At 38.0% G+C, this 21,684-nt stretch overlaps 1 protein-coding gene and 1 long non-coding RNA gene across 2 annotated transcripts; one reads left to right on the forward strand and one right to left on the reverse strand.

Annotated features, from left to right (window-relative positions):
- Nucleotides 1-15: 15 nt before the first annotated feature.
- Nucleotides 16-14,959, reverse strand: LOC116520708. The gene is made up of 4 exons (XR_004256828.1): nt 14,705-14,959; nt 13,657-13,790; nt 8,847-8,985; nt 16-171 (listed from the first exon to the last, which is right to left on the reverse strand). It is a non-coding gene; the product is annotated as an uncharacterized LOC116520708 (long non-coding RNA).
- A 229-nt stretch (nt 14,960-15,188) lies between these two features.
- Nucleotides 15,189-17,606, forward strand: OTUD1 (OTU deubiquitinase 1). The gene has a single exon (XM_032235013.1). The coding sequence runs from the start codon at nt 15,508-15,510 to the stop codon at nt 16,750-16,752; it is 1,245 nt and encodes a 414-aa protein (XP_032090904.1). The 5' UTR covers nt 15,189-15,507; the 3' UTR covers nt 16,753-17,606.
- The last annotated feature ends 4,078 nt before the right edge of the window (nt 17,607-21,684 follow it).

Raw genomic sequence — 21,684 nt, forward strand, 5'->3', positions numbered from 1 at the left:
GGAAGTTTTTTTACTTAGTTTTCCTTCTTTCCTTGGTTAGTTTCCATCCATTGTTTCTTGTCTTGCGTTCTGGTGTTTTGGAAAATAGACAAGGTCTCCTATGAGTTGCCATTAGTACAGAAAAGTCTTGTCCAATAAATATTGGAGATGTAAAAGGAGACAGGAAGAACACTGATGAAAGAACACAAAAGCCATTAATTGGTAAAAGAGACTAAATGAAATCTCATCCCTGAAATAGTAAGCATAAGAAAAAGATTTAGAATAACTTCACCTTGATTATGCACAATACATGTAGTCTTCAACTTAAACAATCACAATTAGGACCAGAATTTTCATTGCTAAACAAGGCAGTTGCTAAGTGAGTTGCATCTGATTTTTCAACCTTTTTTGCCACAGTTGTTAAATGAATCATTGCAGTTGTTAACTGAATCATTGGTCATTAAGTGAATCCATTTCCCCCCATTGACTTTGCTGATTGGAAACCAGTGGCGAGGCTGCAAATGGAATCCACATGTCTCGGGACACTGGCTATTATAAATACATGCCAGCTGTCAGACATCCAAATTTTGATTGTGACTATGGGAACAGACTGTGAGGGTTGTAAGTGTGAGGACTGGTCCTAAATATTTTTTTCAGTGATGTTGTAATTTTGAACATTCTTTGAATCAATGGCTATAAGTCAAGGGCTACCTATATAACTGAGAGCAGAGAGGAAAATGGCAAGCTTCTATTACTAACCCTACAAAAAAAGAGTTCCAAATGTGCTTCAGGAATTTCTTTTCTGAATCCCTGAAGGGCAGAAAGAAAGAAGGGGATTATTGTACCGTGTGCTGAACAAAATCCTTAGTTCTACTCCATAGATCAGTGATGGCAAACCTTTTTGTCATCGTGAGCCAAAAGAGCACACTAATAATGCTATGCATGCACACACCCTGTGTTCCCGTGCATGCATGTGGCCCCCTGAATGCATACTGTGGCTGCGCAGTAGAGACCTGAAAACCAGCTAGCCGGCAGGAGGTGTGCTCACATGTGCAGCAGAGCTGTGCTGGGGAGATGAATCACGTGCCCATGGAGAGGACTCTGTGTGCCACCTGTGGCATGTATGCCATAGGTTCGCCATCACAGCCATATATTGTACCACTGTAAGTTCCTATAACCAAGAAGTTCTGGTAATGTTGTTTAGTCCCGGAATTTGCTGGTCATATTCTATTTTCATAATTATTTATGAATAGAGCAATCTGGAAAATGATTCTTAAGTGAAAGTAGCTTATTCAGTAATACATGTGTTATTCTAATTCTTGATTGTAATGACCAAGTTATGGTGAAATAGTTTACTATTGATTGATATTAATGATTGAAATGAAAATTTAGGAATACACTTTAGGCTGAAATGAACCATTTTCCTCTACAATCAAGTCTATCGTTCATGATGGCAATGGTGTTATAAAAAGTGTGATAAAATTATATTAAGTTGCTATTTATGAATATAAATAGAATATAAATAAATATAAATATTGTTTGTAAATGTATTATTTCATTGTTAAAAGCTTTTTTTGCTGACTCTGAGAATAGAATGTATACAGGGTTCTTGGTGAAGCACACCCAAACTATTATTTATTATAGGAATATTTTTATAGTATGAAATTGGAAACATTTTTGCTAGAGGTCTTATTGTACTGTTCCAGCATAGACACTTACTTGCCTAGGCTATTGAGAAATTATATAATAAAAAAGATAATTTTACATTTGATATTTGTTTATTCTGAAGAAGCTTCAACTGTGTTCAGTTCATGCTCAAGAAAGTTTTTTACAACTGTTAGAATTGCAACCTATCAAATTATATGATTTCTCCTAAATAATTTGGATGACAGTTGCATTTTATACCTACAAATGTAAACACATATTAGAAGTAAGCCATATGGCTTTTCATCTCACTAAATCTGTAGGAATTTCATTCCAAGACTTTCTAATAATTTGGCTTTCGATACAATTTTGTTTAGGATTATAATTTATGCTTAGAGTTTACTAAATCAAATACTATCAATAAGGTATAATGAATATGAGTGTAGAATTTCATTTTTTTCTAAAGGAAATAATTGATTGGAAATAATATGGATTAAGAAATAAAAAATTTATCATCCATCCATCCATCCATCCATCCATCCATCCATCCATCCATCCATCCATCATCTATTTATCCATTCCCCATATATCTATCTATCTGATCTCTCTCTCATCTATTATATCTATCTATCTATCTATCTATCTATCTATCTATCTATCTATCTATCTATCTATCTATTTCATTATCTCTTGAAAAACAGCTAAGAGATACGCCTCTCTATTGTTCATATTTAGAAACCATACCTTTTATTTGTATACACATTTATAGAATGATCATATTTCTTATTTGATGATCATACTTCTGCTTGACACTATTCACCAACCTTTATACATAGGCTACTAGGGGCTATCATGGTGAGGAATTCCTATGTGATGATTAATGGGTACATTGTCAACACAATTCCTTCAATATATGTCATCTGACAAGTGTGAAATGGTAGCATAGAATTAAAAGCAATTATTTTTAGTGGACAGAGAAGTTACGGCAGCAAAGTTCCAAAAGTTAAACTAAGAGCTAAAATTGGCAGTGACATAAAATATCTGTTATCAGATTTCAGTTTAAATGCTTTAAAAAGAACTATGGGTAGTTTCACCTTTAAAGCATCATCATCATGTGAAAAGGAATTTACTCTTTCTTTCTGATCTAATCCCTCTCCCTGAAATTACTGTCTTTCCTATTACTGTGTCTCTCCCTTAAATTATTGTGTCTTCTATATTTTTAGTGCTAATAGTTAATAAGTTGGCAAAATTTAAAGACTCATAAAATACTTATCTTTTCCTTCTTATATTAGCTAAACTAATAATATTTTTGGAGAGGAGAAATGAGGGATTTAATAGGTTTCTTATCATGTATTTCAAAACAATAGTCAGATGGCCCATTCTTTAATTTGAGCCTTATGTTGTTTGATCTTTAATCTTAACTAATAAAAACAAGTGTCTATGATGGTTCACTAATACCGTCTACATTTATTACTGTATTATTAATGTACTTTTAATTTCAATGTGTAAAAGACAATATTTATTTCAGTTCAATTTCTCCTTCTCTCGCATTAGAGGACAAGCTAACTGCACTAGCTAAAATGCTTTTTTTCCTCAATAATTAAATCATTTCTTTTTCCATTGTAACCCATCACCTTGTTTTTAGTACCAATAATTAATAGATTCTCTGCTGTCTCTGTAATATTTAGCCAACAGAATGTGCAGAAAAAGGAAATTTGTTTATATAGGTAATTCTTGGATTTTGACCACTCGTTTAGTGACCATTCAAAGATGACAATACTGAATGAGTCATATTTATGATCAGTCTGAAGTCCCAGCCATTGTAGCATTGCTGCAGTCACTTGACTGCAATTTTGGGGACTTGGCAACTGGCTTCCACTTATGATGGTTACAGTATCCCACAATCACAGAACTGCCATTTACACCTTCCATGCCAAGTTCCTATAAGCACAGATGGGGAAGCAAGTATGGAAGGTCAGTCCCATAAGATTATCCATCATTTTTTCTCCTGAGAAGTTCCATTATAGACTCAAGGTTGACTTCCATCCTTCTGAAGTGGGTAAAATAAGGATCTAGATTGTTGGAAGCAATATGCTGACTCTGTAAACCACTTAGAGGGCTGTAAAAGCACTGTGAAGTGGTATATAAGTCTAAGGGCTATTGCTATTGCTACAGAGTACAAGATCCCATGGACTGATGGCCACAGTCCCAATGGCCTTCAGTTTCCCAGCTACACTGTGGCACCTGTCTATAGTACCACCCATGCCCTGCAACATCTACGCACATCTCTATGCTGCTTGCCTGTGACTTCCACTACTTCCTGCTCAACAATTTGTGCGGTCCAGAGATTAGGACAGCAGCTGAGACTAATAGGTGTGCCACTGCTAAGTGATGAGCTCATGTGACATTGGGCTTTATGACTATTATCGCTTAATGGCAGAAATTCTGATACAAATTGCCATTGTAACTCAAAAACTGCTTTGTATATAAATACTGTTTCATCCGTGCAACTCAGTGAAGATGGTCACCCCTGATAGCTGACTTCAAATAATTAAAGCTGGGTGTATAGATTCACTCTTATTCTGGAAAAAAAAAATAGCTGCCCACTGCAATATAGTTTTGGTACCATCAATCTAGAGATCTAGCTGAAAGTTCCTGCTTTGCAAAGCACTGGTTCTGCCCTTTCTCCAATTTAACTTGTAAATAAGGACACTGGGTAGAGTATTCCATCAGCATGGGGCTAGATATCATCAGTATGTTGATGACACTCAGTTGTACATTTCAACCCTGGCTCCTCCAAATAATGCTGCTGAAGTTTGGTCTTGGTATATGGATGCTTCTGAGATCTACCGGTAGATAGGGAGAACAAGTTCAGACACAGCCCTAATAAGACCTATTGGTTTGGACTGGTATTTTCTGGATATGGGGACTTTCCATCTTTGGTTTATCTCTCTCTCTAAATAATAGAGAGAATTAGAATTTTACACAAGAAATATAGAAATTAACAAAAATCTAACATTTTACTTAAAAGAAAGAAAAAAGTAAAGCAAGTAAAAAGAAACAAAGCCAAAAGTGCAGGAAAAAAAGAAAGAAAAAAGAAGTGATTTCCAATTTTTTTACATGGATCATACAAATATTGAAATGGAACTCTAACTATGGTACAAACTAATGAACACTTGAATGTTTTCAGGCATTATGTCCTTAACCTTAGTAACATTGATTACCTATGTATATATTTTTTAAAAAACATGGTACATTCTTCCAAGTCATCGTCACTGAGCTTAGTGGAGGTTTACTTTTTATCGAGTAAGAATGTAGTACTTATGGATTTTTTTAAAAAAAAGGCATAAATAACCAGGACTACTAAGGGTAAGGACACCTTGCCTGAAAACATTCAAGTGGCCACTAGACTGCAGCATAATTAAAGTTCCATTTCTCACTGCTAGTTTGGACATTTTGAAAGCCAGCACTAATAGTTTGGGTTCTATTGATCTAAATGAACTATTTTGCTGTTGTTGAAATTAATAAGACTGAGGTGTGTTATAAACTCAGGATTTTACTAAGGAAGTCAGCATGTTATTTTTTAAAATTAAATTTCCACAAATAATAAAATATAGAAAATGATTTGATAAAAGGAATATGATGTGTTTGTAAACTCAGTGAAGTAATAATTTACTTAGGCTTAATTATGTGTTTGGCTTGTGTTGACCTTGTTACTTAGTACCAGCAAGTATCCTGACTTAAATATCCATTGTTATATAGACCAGTATTTTAAAATCTTTAGTAAATATGAACTACAATTCCCAAAATACCCCAGCCCAATATGGGTGTCACAGGATTTCCTGGAAAAAAAAAGAATAACTTGTTGCTTATAAAAAATGTTGCCCTTTAGGACGGGACACTTTGTTATATGTCATTTTGTTGCCATAGTACTTGTCTCATAATCCTTCATCTATTCCTTTAATATCATCCTTTCCTAGTCCAAGACGACGTTTATGCAGGCATTGACCTTGATGGCCACTAGAATATTACACATGTCCAACCTGCTAAACTGAAGATAAAGAGATTAATCTTGGCAGAGGTGATTAATGTCTAACTCTTTTTTTGTACAAAGGGGAAATACATGTTTGGAGGTTTCTTCTCTTCTACTTAGTAATAGCTGAAATATTGTAATGAGCTATCCCTATGATTTTCTCTTTCTTGGAGAAAGAGAGATGATAAAATTAAGGTTATGCCTTACAAAGCTATAAGGTAGTTTCTTTGGATTTGGCTTAGTATGTTTGTGAATTTAATACTTGTGGGTTTGCAGATATTTTATCTTTTTTGCTGGGGGAAACTCATTTTGATAGTATACTATAGGCACTATGGCTACCAGGAGTGTGTTTATGGCTTGCCTGCTCATAGAATGGCTGGCATTGTGCTGTCTTTGTGGAAATTAGCAAGTCAATTGGACAGGCACCCCAAGGTCACCAGGTGAGCCTCACGCAGGTCACTCCCCCCCCCAAGGGAACCGCATTGAAAACCTCAGGTCTGACGCTTTAGTGATAAGTGAAAGTAACATATTATTATGTCTTCAAATCATAGTTAAAACAAATATTGACTTGAATCAACTCAGCCGTTAGTTTGTAATATGAAGTACTTTTGCTTCTACTGTGACTACTACTTATTATAGAGCTGATATGTACAAGGTATTTACAAAATACAGTGACACCTCCACTAACAAGATTTGTTAATAGATAATAGATGTAAAAACTGAGATAGGAACATGAAGTGAGAAAAAACAGATTTTTTTAAACAAGAGGGAAAATAAAGCATATTTTTCTTGTCTAACTGCAGAGTCAATTTGTTACATTTGTAGAATTTGTTAGTGACAAAAAAGCAATCTTAATGCAGGCTGACATCACTGGACATGAATGTTTTGCCATTGGCTTTGTACACAGTGCTAGTTTAATTTCCATATAATCTATGCAGCTCTCTAAATTCTACCCATGAATCAGTTCTTACTATGCCAGTAGTGGAAACATAATTGTAGGATACGTGTTTTCTTGATTAGCAAGATTAAACTATGCTTAAGTATGTAATAATGTTTTCTTTTGTAATTCCAACAGAAGAGTACCGGTATTTTTTATCTTTTTATATAAATTGCAGAGAAGAAGAAAAAGAGCCAAGGTGGCGCAGTGGTTAAATGCAGCACTGCAGGCTACTGCTAGATCAGCAGTTCAGCGGTTCAAATCTCACCGGCTCAGGGTTGACTCAGCCTTCCATCCTTCCGAGATGGGTAAAATGAGGACCCAGATTGTTGGGGGCAATATGCTGACTCTCTGTAAACCGCTTAGAGAGGGCTGAAAGCCCTATGAAGCGGTATATAAGTCTACTGCTATTGCTATTGCTATAAAAAAGCTGACAGAAAGATAGCAGTTTTCATACAAATACTTCAATTTTGGTCTATTCTGCTAAATATAATGGCTACTAATCAACCTATAGTATGATATTTTACTGGCATGGATGGCACTCATTGCAGTGGTGGGATTCAGCCAGTTCGCACTACTTCGGGAGAAACGGTTGTTAATTTTCTGAGCAGTTTGGTAAATTGGTTGTTGGAAGAAATCATTAGGGCAGAGAAGCGGTTGTTAAATTATTTGAATCCCACCACTGCCTCATTGCATTCCTTTTGACAGCCATTTTGCAAGGACAGTCTTTCTAGTCATTATTTTAACTCTTAATATCAGAACTCTAGAATAAAAAAAGGAAATTAATTTACAGTTCAGTAAATGCAAATACAAAATATGAAGTAAGTATACCTTTTCACATTCCTGAAATCATGTTTAATGTTCCATCTTTTTAAAACCTGCCTTGATTGCTTTATATAAGAAGAAACTTTTGTAAAGTATCTTTTCTGATAGCAATCTGTTTATCACTCTGGCATATTCTTTCACCTATTTTTCAGCTGCATTAGTTTGCAACAAATATAGGTGTTATAGAGACTCTGCAATCCACCTAGAGTCTGCCAAAAGCTAAATATTTAATATTTTTTCTACTACTTGGTGAACATATTGAAAAAATGTAAGCCTGTTTCTTTAAACAAAAAGTTTGCTTCTACTTTGCCTGATGTGCTGTGATGTCACTGTCACTCATTCTGAAAGTATTGCTTTCCTAGAGATGCCAAGCCTGCCAGGCTAGTTGCTAGGATACAAGGGAATGTTACGGATTACTTTTACACTGAATCATTCAGACGGATTACTTGGGAGAGAACATAATGTCATAGCACATTGTCAGTGAAGTCATATCAAGAATTACTTCATATTCTTTAAATATGTTGTTTTCCAATTGTGAAAATTTTATATTAAAAAAGTAGTTTTATTTCATGCTACAAACACTAATACTTTTCAAGGAAGTTATGAACTTTGAAATAGCATCAAATATTGGGAAGAAGGCACAATGTAAGTATTACAGAGTACTGAGAAACATTGTTGAATGATTGTTAGCATTCCAAAGCATGTTAAAGGACAAAGCATGGTCCCTTGAAAAAATGATTACAAAGATTATGTGGTGTTTATGACCACATGAAGGTAACTGGAATTATTTCATTGCTATGTCTAAATCAACTAATATTTAAATGAAGAATAAAGTATTTGCTCTTAACATCTAATTTAACATCTTAATGTGGTATTTTTCAACCTTGGCAACTTGGCAGATTTCAACTTCCAGCAAGCCTGGCTGGGGAATCCTGGGAGTTGAAGTCCTGCCATCTTAAAGTTTCCAAGATTGAGAAATACAGTGGAATAAAAAATAGTCCCATGATTTAGTCCCATGTGATCTCGCAAAATAGGAGAAGGGAAAGGACAGAGTTAGTTCTTCATTTTTGTAGTCTTTAGTACTTTAGTTTCATTTTGCCACAGCAAAAGATGACATGTACTAGGAATGAAGGGCAAGTACTATGTGGTGACCAAGAATATAGTTAAATGCATATGTTGCCCCTCAACATTCCTTCTGTTGCATGCTTCCCATTGCAGTCTTTCCTTATGTCAGTGCCTTGGAGCATTAAAAGGCCAGATGCCTGAGAAAAGACATGTTTCCATAGGCACTTAACTATGGTACTGTTGGAAGGAAAATCCATCTAGTTCAGTTCCAAGTTGGGAGAAAGGCACTGGAAACAACATGGAAGTTCTTTGGAAAGAAAGTTTAATGATGAAGCAAAACAAAATAGCAGTATGGTACCATACCTTCCTCCATTCCTCTTCTCTCAGCTCTTGCAATTATTGTTAGCTTATCCCCATCTGACATTATCTAAAGGCAGCCTCTAAATCTTTGAAGTCCATTAGGTTTTGTCACCTTGGAAGAAACTCTGGGAACTGACAGCAACTGGGAATAAAAGGAGAGAAGTCAAAATAATGATTTGCAATGAGGACACGAACCTTTATACAGGTAGTTTTGTTCCAACTTGAGAATGGATGGAGAACATTGTAACTCACTTGTAGAAAAAGGCCAAGAGATTATCACAAATTGACAGAAATTAATATACATGGAACTATTTAAATAATAATTGATATTATTAAAATTAATAATCATGATAAAGGAAGAAGAAAAGCCAGGAAAAATATAAATTTTGCTTTGTGTACATTAGTTACTTCAGTGAACATTCAATAAGAGTTGGCTGTACCTGCCTGCTCTGAAGATATGGCTTAGGAACATTAATTTCTATGATCTTGATGTGTCCTTTGAAATTAACAGGATTATTCATATGAATTGACTGAAACTTTAAAGATGGATTTGTTGTTCTTAGCTGTGTTCCTAGTACTTAAAATTTCAGGACCTATAGATTTTTGGGACGAGAGCTAACAAAAATAATTTTTCTACAATATGGCAAAAAAATATTCAAAAAAATTGTTATACATTTAGATTTAGATTATTTGAACAAAGAACAAGGCTTCTGAAGAATAGCCAGTCAATTTGGAGTGAAATTGAATGTGCTATCTTTATATCTCGTTGCAGTTTTGGTTCCTCACCCCACCCAACCAAAATGAGATGGCAGCACTTAGCTGAACATAGCTGATGCCTACAAATCAAACAGAGTAATCTAGATAGTACTTGAATCAAAAAATCATTTAAAAAAAATCACAGGACTGAGGATTCCCCCAATATGGCTGCTGAACGGTATAAATGTTTTCCTGTCCTGTTGACAATTTACTGATTTTGCTGCCAGAGCTGGTTCTCTGGAAGTGCAGCTCCCTGGATTTGAATGGGAATACTTAGGAATAACCCAAATGACTTTTGGATGGTGATGGTCCCATCTAGGAAGGAGAGTCTTGAAGATTCCAGTTCTCTTTGGGAGCGGTAGAAAATTAGGGCATCCAACTTCCTTTCAGCATTTCATTTTCTAACCATGCCTGGATATTAACTTCCACTTTTTGAATTTACTGCTTTACCTTGCTTTTTGTCTTTAGAAGTTGACCAGCTGGTTAAAAGTTGACCGACTGGTTGAACCTACTTTAACCCCTTGCTGGATTTTATCTGTTTTCCCCCCCTTTCTTTTGATTTAGATTATTTTGAGTAATTTTTGCTTTTCTGTATGGAAATGAAAAACGTCCTTGGATGCTGAAGTGTTTTTATTTGATTTAGATCATATTAGACTTTCACCATAGGTTTTTTTGTACTTTATTAATTTGCAAAATATTTGGAGTTTATTTTTTTAACCTTTGTTTTAACTTTGGATTGACATACCTGGAAAATATCTTCCCTGTTCCTTTGATTTATTTCTTCACTTTGCTTTAATGTTTTTTGCTTCCTGGCTAACTTATACAGATCAACAATTGGATTGAATTAAAATGAACAGACTGGCTGAAAAATTTTTTTTAACATGCAATCTTTAGTTGAATGCTTCTTTTAAAAAACTGATGAAATGATAATGGCTATGGCAAACATACATAGGCATGTTGTCCTGAAATTAGATTCACAAAAGGAATGATTTGGAATTAGTTAATTTGTTGAAAAGAAACTGGGATTGTAGTTTTAAAATTAACGGAACTGATGACATACATTTTTTTGAAGTTCAAGCCTGCAGTATTTTACAACAGCAGAAATTACACTGAGTGGAGAAGTAAATTAGCTTTCCTCAGGAGGATTGAAGATGAGGGAATAGATTTATCACACTTAATCGGGAATAAATTTTATCTGGATTTTTTTGGGAAGATAGACCAATTTTGAAATTATATTTAATCAGACAGCAATGGATAGGAAATGGCATTAAGAAACAAATTTGATCCAGGACAAATTACTGTTAATCTTTGGGATGAGTTGAGATAGATAACAAAATGGAAGATTTTCTGAGTTATTCACAATAACAGTTTGTTAACATAGGAGTACATTTCGTCTTTATTATTATTGTTCTTGCTGTTAACTATTTTGTTATCAATATTGTATATAGATGACAGGCTAGCCATTTGCAAATGGTAGTTTAAAATCTTTTGAGCTTGTTTGGCAAAGGGTGATAAATTAATTTTATAATAACATATTAATCAGTATGGGAGATAATATGTTTATAGGTGTTAGGTTTCTTTCTTTCTTTCCCAATGTACTTTTTTTAATGTCTTGCTTGTTTTGTGTTGGAAGTTAAATCCAGTCTGTTTTTATTCCAATCTGGGAGAGAAATGTAGGGAGAGGAAATATTTGAGGAAGGCTTCAGTTGGAAAGGATGTTTATTGGCTCAGTAACAGCAATGATAGCAGTAAATGTTGGTCTTTGAATGAGATATTAGATATGCACATTTCAGAAAATGGGTGAGGCTAGACTTAACATAGAATTTGCTTTGGTTCAAAATTAAAATGCTTTCAATATAATTTAAAATTAGGAATATTATTATAAGGTATTTAGCTTCAATTTGGGATATTTAATATGATGAAAAGTCACTTTGTTCGCTGAAATGGCTAAGAAGGGGCAGCATTATGATACATTTTAATGCCTTAAGTTAAAATCTGATTAATTCTTATTGAAGAATTCCATTAAACTTTGGGATTTTTCAATAACATAATGCAGAGTGTTATTTTATAAAAATAAATAAATATCAATTTGGATATCTCATCAATTTGAACATCCTCCTGGAATGTTCCATCACTAGAGGTTTGGAAGTGAAAATTGGACAGTCATTTGTATGAATGATATCTGGATTCGTTCTTGGGATTGGACTAGAATTCCAGATCTTTTCCAATTCTTGGATTTTATGATAAGCAGTATAAGATAATGGTAGATTTCACTTTAGTTCATTTTTTGAACTAAAAGTTCACAAATTGCATGTTAAAGGACAATATACTTATGCCAATATCTAATTCTAATTGACAATAAATATGCAATAAGTAAAGAAAATAACTAGCTTTTTGGTTTATGTTACCATAGAATCAGAACGCATGGCATTTTTGACTATTATTAGATAAATATTCATTTACATCTCATTATATTAAAAACTATAAACTTGATTCATAAAGAAAGAAAGTGTTAATCCTGCTGCTATGAATAATTAACAATGGAACCTAACTTTTTTTCCCCTTTCACTCCCAAATAATCACTGGAGCAGGGGTTCTTTCTAAAAGACAAGAAAGCAGATAACAGTTTGTCCTCAATTTGTCAAGTAATCAAATTGCTTGTGCATAGCAACTTCTAGATATTTTTTTAAAAGATAAAAAGTGTCCTTCAAGCAGACTTTAGCCCCAAGCCAGGGGTTTCTAGATGCTTTGTTTTGTTTTTTTCAAAAAGGAAGATAAAAAATGCCCTTCAAGTGGAGATGAACTACTGATGGCCAAGGATAGGGATTTTCCTTGACAAAAATGTTTAAATTATTTGGTGTGCAATTATGGTTTCTTCTGAGTTGTTTTTCAACTTCTTCGCTACATAGCATTAATACCTTCTCATAGTTTCCCATTAAAGTATTTATGATGATTCAGCTTCTAAACTCTAACAAGATTAATCAAATTTGGTGTAATTCCTTCTGATCAGGCACAGTACCATAAAAATTAAGCAGCTATACTGGGCTAAAATTTTCACTTTCCACCAGGGAATTATCTGGATATATATATTTCTGTTTAGGGATACATTTACCCCTAAAATAGATGTAAAACACACTATCACTTCCTGCATACTTTTGTGTGTGAGAAATGTGTCTAGATTAATATTGTTGGGAAAATATGGATTATATTGACAAATGTAAACTACTTCCTTAGTTTTGCTGCTCAATCAGGAGCTATTACAGCGTCAAAAGAAAGCAGCACATGTTGCAATTCAGCATCAACATATCCCTAGTTTATTACATATAACCTATTTGAATTTTCCAGAATCTTCGGTGCTGTTTGTTTGCAGACGTTTCATTCCAGACTTCTATAGGTAACATCTTCAGTGCTAACAAGGAGTGGGGTTTGCTCCTGTTTTTGGGGCCAGTCCATGTTGGTAGAGGGCTTGTTTTCACTTTAATAGTTCTTTGGTTAGGCTATTTGATTGCTTGTCTGAGTTGATAGTTCTGTGATAAGGGCATTGTTTATTGCTTATGTTAATTCTGGTATTCCCTGTTTATGTGTTGTTTGCAGAGGTTTTCTGGCATTTTTGTTTTCTTTTTAATTTTTTTAATTGTCTCTTTTGAATCCATGTGTAAATGTGCTTTATCTGTATGTGCCTCTTAACGGCTGTTGGTTCTTTTGGTTTACTTAACATATTTTGAAATTGTGGGTTTCAGTGGTATAAAATTGCATGTGATGCCTATATTGTATAGGCAGTTTATCTCTCTTTTCTGGTGTTCTGCATTATGTTTGTGCTCGTTTGAATAATGTTCTTACACAGCTCCTTTTGGGAAAAGATGGTTTGTTACTTTGGAAGGGGAATACTTAGTTGGTTTTTGATAGACTTGTATTTCAAAGATGCCATTTCCTTAGCTGATGTGGATAGTTAGGTAGGTTAGGTTTGCTTTCTTCTTCCTTGTGAATGTTATTCCTTTGAAGATGTTGTCATGTAGTTCTTTTTTTTATTATTATAACAAAGGTGTTGTCTACATACCAGATTCATACTTTTGGTTGCAAGTGTGGGAGTACTGTAGTTTCTAGACATTGCATTTCAGTCTTTGCCACGAATCTTGAAGGTGGTAATCGCATGGGTATTTCTCTGATTTGCTGGTATATTTGTTTATCAACCTGAAAGTAGGTAGTAAGGTAGAGGTTGATGAAATCTGTGATACTGGGCATTTTGATGTTAGTATATTTGATTAGTTCTGGTATGTTGTACAGTACTACTGCCATGAACCGCAACATTTCACTAGTTCTGGGTCTATAGATATAAAGAGTGTTGTATGCAGAGGTGGTATTCAGCAGGTTCAGACCAGTTCAGGAGAACCAGTAGCAGAAACTTTGAATAGTTTAGAGAACCGGTAAATACCACATCTGACTGGCCCCACCCCCATCTATTCTCTGCCTCCTGAATCCCAGATAATCTGGAGAGAATGGAGATTTTACACTATCCTTCCCCTGCTAGCCCACCAAGCCATGCCATGCCACCCCCACCAAGCCACCCCCATAGAATCTGTAGTAAACATTTCTGAATCCCACAACTAGTTGTAAGGTTGAATGAAACCTATGAAATATCTGAATTTTCTAAAAAAAGCAGCCTTCTTAAGGTTAATATATAAAGCAATGCTTCCCCCCCACCCCTGCTATAAAAACTTGGTAGGTATCCATCTTAAATGTATATAGATACAGCAGACTTTAAGCCAAACAGCAATATTAAAGAGCAAATAGTACTCAAAGATGAAAACATGCACTTGGGGAAGCTTTAAATCTAAGGAACTGTGGAGAAAATGTATTTGGTATTCTACAATTCCATCAAACGGGTACTATTTATTCCCTCTCACACACACAAACATTCACACACATACTCACTCACAACACTTCTTTTAAGAAGCAACTGCATTAAAAAAGTAAAAAAAATAGCAAAAGACGCGGCCGAAGGGCAGTAGAATTTCTTTCTGCATTCCTTCGGCATTGTAACCATGCTCAGAGGCATTTTCTCCCTGTATTTAAGCCGGGCTCTTAGCTCTGTGGCCGTCCCCCACCTGTTTCTTCGTGCCTGACGTGCCTACCCACCGGTGGGCTCTTCTCTTTCCTTCGCTCTTTTCTGTTACTGCAACTTCCTCGTAGCGTTGAAAGGGAATCCCTGGGACTCCAAACTGAGTAATTCCTATTGCCCCCCCCCCCCATCCCTTCCTGAGGCGGCGGAGACAGCAAACCAAGTTTGTTTGTGTGTGCGCGCGCGCGTGTGCGTTTTTGCGGCTAACGGCCTTGGCCAACCGGCTGTGGTAGGAGGGAAACTCGGCCAACCTCTGCCGGAAGCCTTGTCAAACGCCCCAGCGGGGGACGTGGCCGAGGAGCGACCGCTGGGTTCCCGCCAAGCTCCTCCCACCTTGGCGACGTGTGTCTCGCAACGTGCTGAAGGGCGGGAAGTAAACAAGGCCCGGCCTTCCCTGGCCGCTCCCCCTGTGCCGGGCCTCCAGTACCTTCCAGGAGGGCCTAGGCCTGCGAAAGGGAGGAGGGAGCCGCCCAGAGCTGTGGCGCAGCAGGAATTCCCGCTCCGGCGCGGCCCGAGGAAAACGGGAGGGCGAAGGGAGGGGGCGCTGTTTCTGCGGACCCGCCTCCCCACCCGCGTGAGGAGGGGGCGGAAGCGGTCTCCGGACGGCGACGCCGGGGGGGCGGGGATGCCCGAGGCTATTTTTACTCGCTCGCCTCATCCTTTCTGGCTACTTGCACGGAGGGGCGGCGGCAAAGCACTGGCCGCAGTGGTTGCTCTCTAGCCCGGCCCCTGCAGCCTTCCTGGGTTGCTGTGAGCGCCGCCACCGCAACAGCCTATAAAGAGCCGAGGATGCAGCTCTACAGCACTATCGTCACTCATTATCCGGCCGCAGCGGCAGCAGCGGCGGCAGCGGCAGCGGGAAGCGGCGCGTCCAGCGGGCCGGGAGTCGTGTTCAAAGTCTCGCCGGAGCCCGCGGGACAAAACCCGGCTGGAATTGAGAGCGACGTCGTAGGTGGCGGAGGAGGGACCGCGAGTGCCGTCACAGCGGGAGCAGCCAGCAACATGCCCGCCTTCTCTTGCTTAGAACTGCTGCCCTCGGCGGGGCCCGTCCAGAGGAAGCCGCCACAGCAGCAGCCGCAGCCGCAGGTCTTTAGCTCTGCGGCGCAAATGACCCGCCGCCGGCAGCTGGAGAGAGTGGTTCCCATCCAACTGGTGCCGCACTCTGAGTCCGTCGGAGAGGTGAGGGAGCTGGACCCGCAGGCGGCTTCCAATGCCCACCCATGGTTGCTACTGGAGAGCAATGGGGGCGAAGTCGCGGCCGCCGCCCAGCCAACATTGCAGCCGGAGCCCAGCAATCGTGGTCTCCGCTTCAACGAGCATTGCCAGGCCTTGCAAGCGGCGGCGGCAGCCGGCTCCTACTCCGGACTTGCAGTTGAACCTCAGCCCGCCACCACATTGAAAGTTGCCGAGGCGGCGAGCCCCAGCCAGTTGCGTCAGACGGAACGGAGCGAAAAGCTGGCGCTGTACCTGGCCGAGGTAGAGAAGCAAGACAAGTACCTGCGGCACAAGGGCCGCTTCCGCTTCCATATCATTCCCGACGGCAACTGTTTGTACCGGGCCGTCTGCAAAGCCATCAATGGGGACCAGCGTCTGCATGGGGATCTTCGCGAGCAGACAGTGCACTACATTGCCGACCAGCTGGAGCACTTCGCACCCATCATCGAAGGCGACGTCGGAGAGTTCCTCATCAACGCTGCCCAAGACGGCACCTGGGCCGGCTACCCTGAGCTTCTGGCCATGGGGCAAATGCTGAATGTCAATATCCACCTCACCACCGGAGGCAGATCCGAGAGTCCCACCGTCTCCACCATGACCCATTACCTGGGCCCCGAGGATCCGAGCCGAGCCAGCATTTGGTTGAGCTGGCTTAGCAATGGCCATTATGATGCTGTGCTGGATCATCAGTGTCCCAATCCAGAATATGAGGAGTGGTGCAGGAAGACACAGATGCAGCGCAGGAGGGATGAGGAGCTGGCCAAAACTATGGCAGTGTCCTTGTCCAAAATGTACATTGAGCAGAATGCCTGTTCCTGAGATAGGCATTGCATCCCTTGCCTGCTGTTCTGGTGCCTTAATTGTTCTCCATTTCTTTCTCTAGAAGTTGTAATTCTTATATGGAGCAAAAACCTGAAGAGAAGGAAGGGAGAGTGAGATTTATAATGAATGCTTATCTATAGATTATCAGATACTAGTTATTTTCCTATCTTTCATTTTGTGTATATAATGTTTCCTTTATTTCCATACACTCTGTTCTTTAAGAGAAGATTTTCTTTTTGCACTTTTTCTAGTCTTTGTTCACAGCCAAAATAAAATTTAATTTCATTCTTTATTTGCCTATAGATTTTTTTCTGGCCTAGGTGGCTGATAGCATAAGTTATTTTATGTTAATATCTGACACATTCACAGTATCATTCTTTCAATGAAAAATTGTAATGCTTTCTAGCAAAGGTGGAGAGCAATTGGGCTTCAGTTAGCTGGAGTAAGATGGGTTTTCAATGTATTTGACTTTTTTGTTTGTTAATCACAGAAACAATGTGGTTTAAAAAACTGCAGACACACAAAAGATACTTTAAAAGTAGTCTTGCTCTTTTTAGGAGCTCCTGTCTGCCCCTTGGTAGTTCATCAGCAGGTTTATCACATTCTTTTGTTTCTAATTGGCTTAACATGGTATTATGTACAAATATATTTATACTAAGTTTGTATGGTTTGCTGGGTCAAACATCCAAGGTAGAAACCACCCTCTTCAATTTTGAATGAACTGAAATGGTTAGATATATTTATTAAATGGAGTTTGTACTTTTTTTATTTTGTGACTTTGGAATTTATACTGTATTTGTATAATAGCAATATTCTTAGCATTCTGGAATAAATGTATAGTTTTGCTTGGATCTCTGATACATGTCTGTGGGGGTGAAAACATCTGTCCTAAACTTTGGGTTTCTGGTTAGGCTGCAGAAAGAAAGCGAAAGTTCTTGGCAAAGCCTAATTTTTTTTCTTTGGTACTTTGACACTAGGCTTGCTACTGGATCCACACCAGGAATAGTGAATAGGAAGGTGCACCTGAAAATCAAGTGTCATGAATGTAGATGTTGGAGTATCTCCATGATACAATTTTGTCCTCCTGTTTCTGCTTTTTAAATAGTGGGAAAGGGTTGAGATGTAAAGACTTTATATGAGCCATTTAATATATAACCTAGCTCCAAAGTCATAAACTGGTTAGAAGATAAATATTACTCTTACAAATGTTCAGTGATGCAAAATCAGCAGAGCTGGGGTTTTTTACTTCTCAGGGAAGAGTTTTCACACAAACAATCCAATTTATTTGAATCTTAATTTTAGTGTGTTTTCCATTTCAAAATAATATATTAATGATTGTAATTGCAGGGTCTGTGGGGGGGGGCAGACAGAATGGGCTACCTATTGGGGTTAGGTTAGATACCTAATGATGTAGTTGTTAGGACCACAAAGTGGTAAAGGTGTAACTTTTCCACTACAGGCCAGAAGACTTCCTACCATTCAGCCCCAAAGGCAACAGTTTACATGTTTAATAGAACTTTTCATGGTGCTTAGAATTACAATACGATGCTGTAATTCAGTGATAGTAATCAATCAAACATATAGAATAAGCATGGACAGGTAAGAACATGTTATAGACTAATCAGTAATTCCAGTTACAACAAACCCTGTTGTGTACTAATCAAATTGCAGAAACCACATTTCACAGGAAATGTCATGTTTAGTGGAATTAACTTGATATCAGGCTGCTCTCTGCATCAAATCCTATAAACTGATGTGCTAAAAATGAGCAGAATTTGCCTAAGAATATGGAAGTGGAGGTCTGCTTGTTTTACTAGCAGTAGAAAGAGGTTCTTCTGTGAATCCAATCACAAAACAGGAGGGTTTTTGCCACATAGAGATTTTCAAGCCTACTTCCTTGCAATATTAATGAATGCTGCCCCAAGTGCAATATGTCCAGGGTTGCAATTGTGGAAGAATAACAAAGCTCTCACTTTAAATTGGATGAAGCATACAGAATTTTGCTCCTGAGTTCATTTTGATTAACATCAATTTATAAACCAGACTAGTCCAGTTCAGAAGTGGGAACCACCAGCGGAAACCATGATTTGGATAATGAAGTGTCATTTTGTAACTATTCACCCACAAAAATAGGTGTGTGCTCTGTCCCTGTTCTGGGCAAAGGCATATTTATTACTTTTATAAACATGAATCCATTTATTAAAAAGCTGTAGATATAAACATAACTTTAAAAAAAATTAAAAATTCTTTGTGGTGGGAGGCTGTTCTCTCTAGGAAAAGGCAAGAAAAATTCAAAGAGACGAGTATCAAGGTTAAATGTCCTTGGCAGCAAATTTTCTGATAACTATCATTTACTATAAGGTCTGGATAAGAGCTGGTTTGGCCATTGGACACAAAGTTAAGCTGAAAATTAGAACTTAGGGATCATGTGTTTCATTTTTTTCTTAGCACTGAAACTCAACAAATTCTTTTAATGCTACATTTAAGAAAAAGGGGGTGTGCCATCTGAATTTTCCATCAAAGTGTCTTGAGCTATGCTTTGAATTGCTCTTACCTTAGATTCTGTTTGATGCTGACTTCATTTCCTGAGCTTCTGTAATATCCTCCAGTGCAACTCAATTGCATTTTTCATAATTTCTATGGTCATGGACCATAGAAATTCTATGGACTGCAAATTCTGGGAATCCCCAACACATCTATGGGACACCAAATTAAGGAGTGCTGATCTAGGCTGTCAAATGAGCTAACAGAAAACATTAAAGCATTATACATTAAAAGGTCTAATTTTCCACACTAACTGGTTGCTGTTGGTATGAGAAATGATGTATTCTCTATCGGAGTGATAAGTCCATTGAACATAAAAGATCTGGTTGAAGCTGAAAGGTGGGCAAGCCTGACATTCTGTCACATGATAGCCCACCAATACAATACAATAGCAGAGTTGAAAGGGACCTTGGAGGTCTTCTAGTCCAATCCCCTGTCTAGGCAGGAAACCCTATACCGTTCCAGACACATGGCTATCCAACATCTTAAAGACTTCCAGTGTTGGGGCATTCACTACTTCTGGAGGCAAGCTCTTCCATTGATTGATTGTTCTAACTGTCAGGAAATTTCTCCTCAGTTCTAAGTTGCTTCTCTCCTTGATTAGTTTCTACCCATTGTTTCTTGTTCTACCCTCAGGAGCCTTGGAGAATAGTTTGACTCCATCTTCTTTGTGGCAATCCTTGAGATATTGGAACACTGCTATCATGTCTCCCCTAGTCCTTCTTTTCATTAAACTAGACATACCCAGTTCCTGCAACCGTTCTTCATATGTTTTAGTCTCCAGTCCCCTAATCATCTTTGTTGCTCTTCTCTGCACTCTTTCTAGAGTCTCCACTTCTTTTCTACACTGTGGCAACCAAAACTGAATGCAGTATTCCAAATGTGGTCTTACCAAGGCATTATAAAGTGGTATTAACACTTCACGTGATCTTGATTCTATCCCTTTGTTTATGTAGCCTAGAACTGTGTTGGCTTTTTGGCAGCTACTGCACACTGCTGGCTGATATTTAAATGGTTGTCCACTAGGACTCTAAGATCCCTCTCACAGTGACTACTATTGAGCAAGGTATCTATACTGTACCCGTGCATTTCATTTTTGTTGCCTAAATGTAGAAGCTTACTCTTTTCACCATTTAATTTCATTTTATTAGATAGTGCTCAATGTTCAAGTTTGTCAAGATTCTTCTGTATCTTAAGCCTGTCTTCTGAAGTGTTGGCTATTCCTGCCAGCTTGGTGTCATCTGCAAATTTGATGATTCCCCATTTATCCCCTCATCCAAATCATTGATAAAGATGTTTAAGAGTACTGGGCCTAAAACTGAACGTTGGGGTACTCTACTGCATACATCCTTCCATGTAGATGCAGTTCCATTAAGCACTACACGTTCAGTGTGGTTGGTCAGCCAGTTATGAATCCATCTGGTGGTGATGCTGTCCAACCCACATTCTTCTACTTTATCTAGTAGTAGGTTATGGTCTACCTTATCAAATGCCTTACTGAAGTCCAAGTAAACTAAATCAATGGCATTCCTCTGGTCCACTTATTTTGTCACTTTGTCAAAGAATGCAATAAGATTAGTCTGGCATGATCTGTTTTTGAAAACCCATGTTAGCTTTTAGCTATTATTTTGTTTACTTCTAGGTGTTCACTAATTTGTTGCTTGATTATCTTTTCCAGAATCTTTCCTGGTATTGAGGTCAGGCTGATAGGTCTATAGTTTCCTGGATCTATTTTTTCCCCCTTTTTTGAAGATGGAAACCACATCAGCTCTTTTCCAGTCCTCTGGCAGTTCCCCGGTGCTCCAGGATCTCTGAAAGATATAGTTCAGTGGTTCTGAGATCTCATCTGCCAGTTCCTTCAGAACCCTGGGGTGTAATCCGTCTGGTCCTGGTGATTTGAACTCGTCTAGGGTAGACAGGTGCTCACTTACCATTTTCTTCCCTATTTCAATTTGTGTTCCTAATCTGATTTTTGTGGTGCTGTTTTTGATAGGTTGGACTGTTTATCCCTTTGTGTAAAGACAGATGCAAAAAATGAGTTAAATAGTTCTGCTTTCTTCCTGTTGCTTGTTACCTTCTTGCCGCTTTCTCCCAGCAATGGACCAATTGTTTCCTTAACCTTTTTCTTGTTTTTAACATGTTGGAAGAAGCTTTTTTTGTTATTTTTTACTTTTGTGGCAAGCCTTTCTTCATTGTGAGCCTTAGCTTTCCTCACTTCATCTTTACAGGATCGGGCTATTTGCTGATATTCTGCCTTAGTTATGTCCCCTCCTTTCCACTTTTTATAGTTAACTTTTTTATCTTTCACTTTGTCAGAGAGTTCTTTATGCAGCCATGCTGGTTTCTTTTGGGAGCTGTTATTTTTCTTCTTCATTGGTATTGTGC

Source organism: Thamnophis elegans, chromosome Z (genome assembly GCF_009769535.1).
Source record: "Thamnophis elegans isolate rThaEle1 chromosome Z, rThaEle1.pri, whole genome shotgun sequence".
NCBI lineage: Eukaryota > Metazoa > Chordata > Lepidosauria > Squamata > Colubridae > Thamnophis > Thamnophis elegans.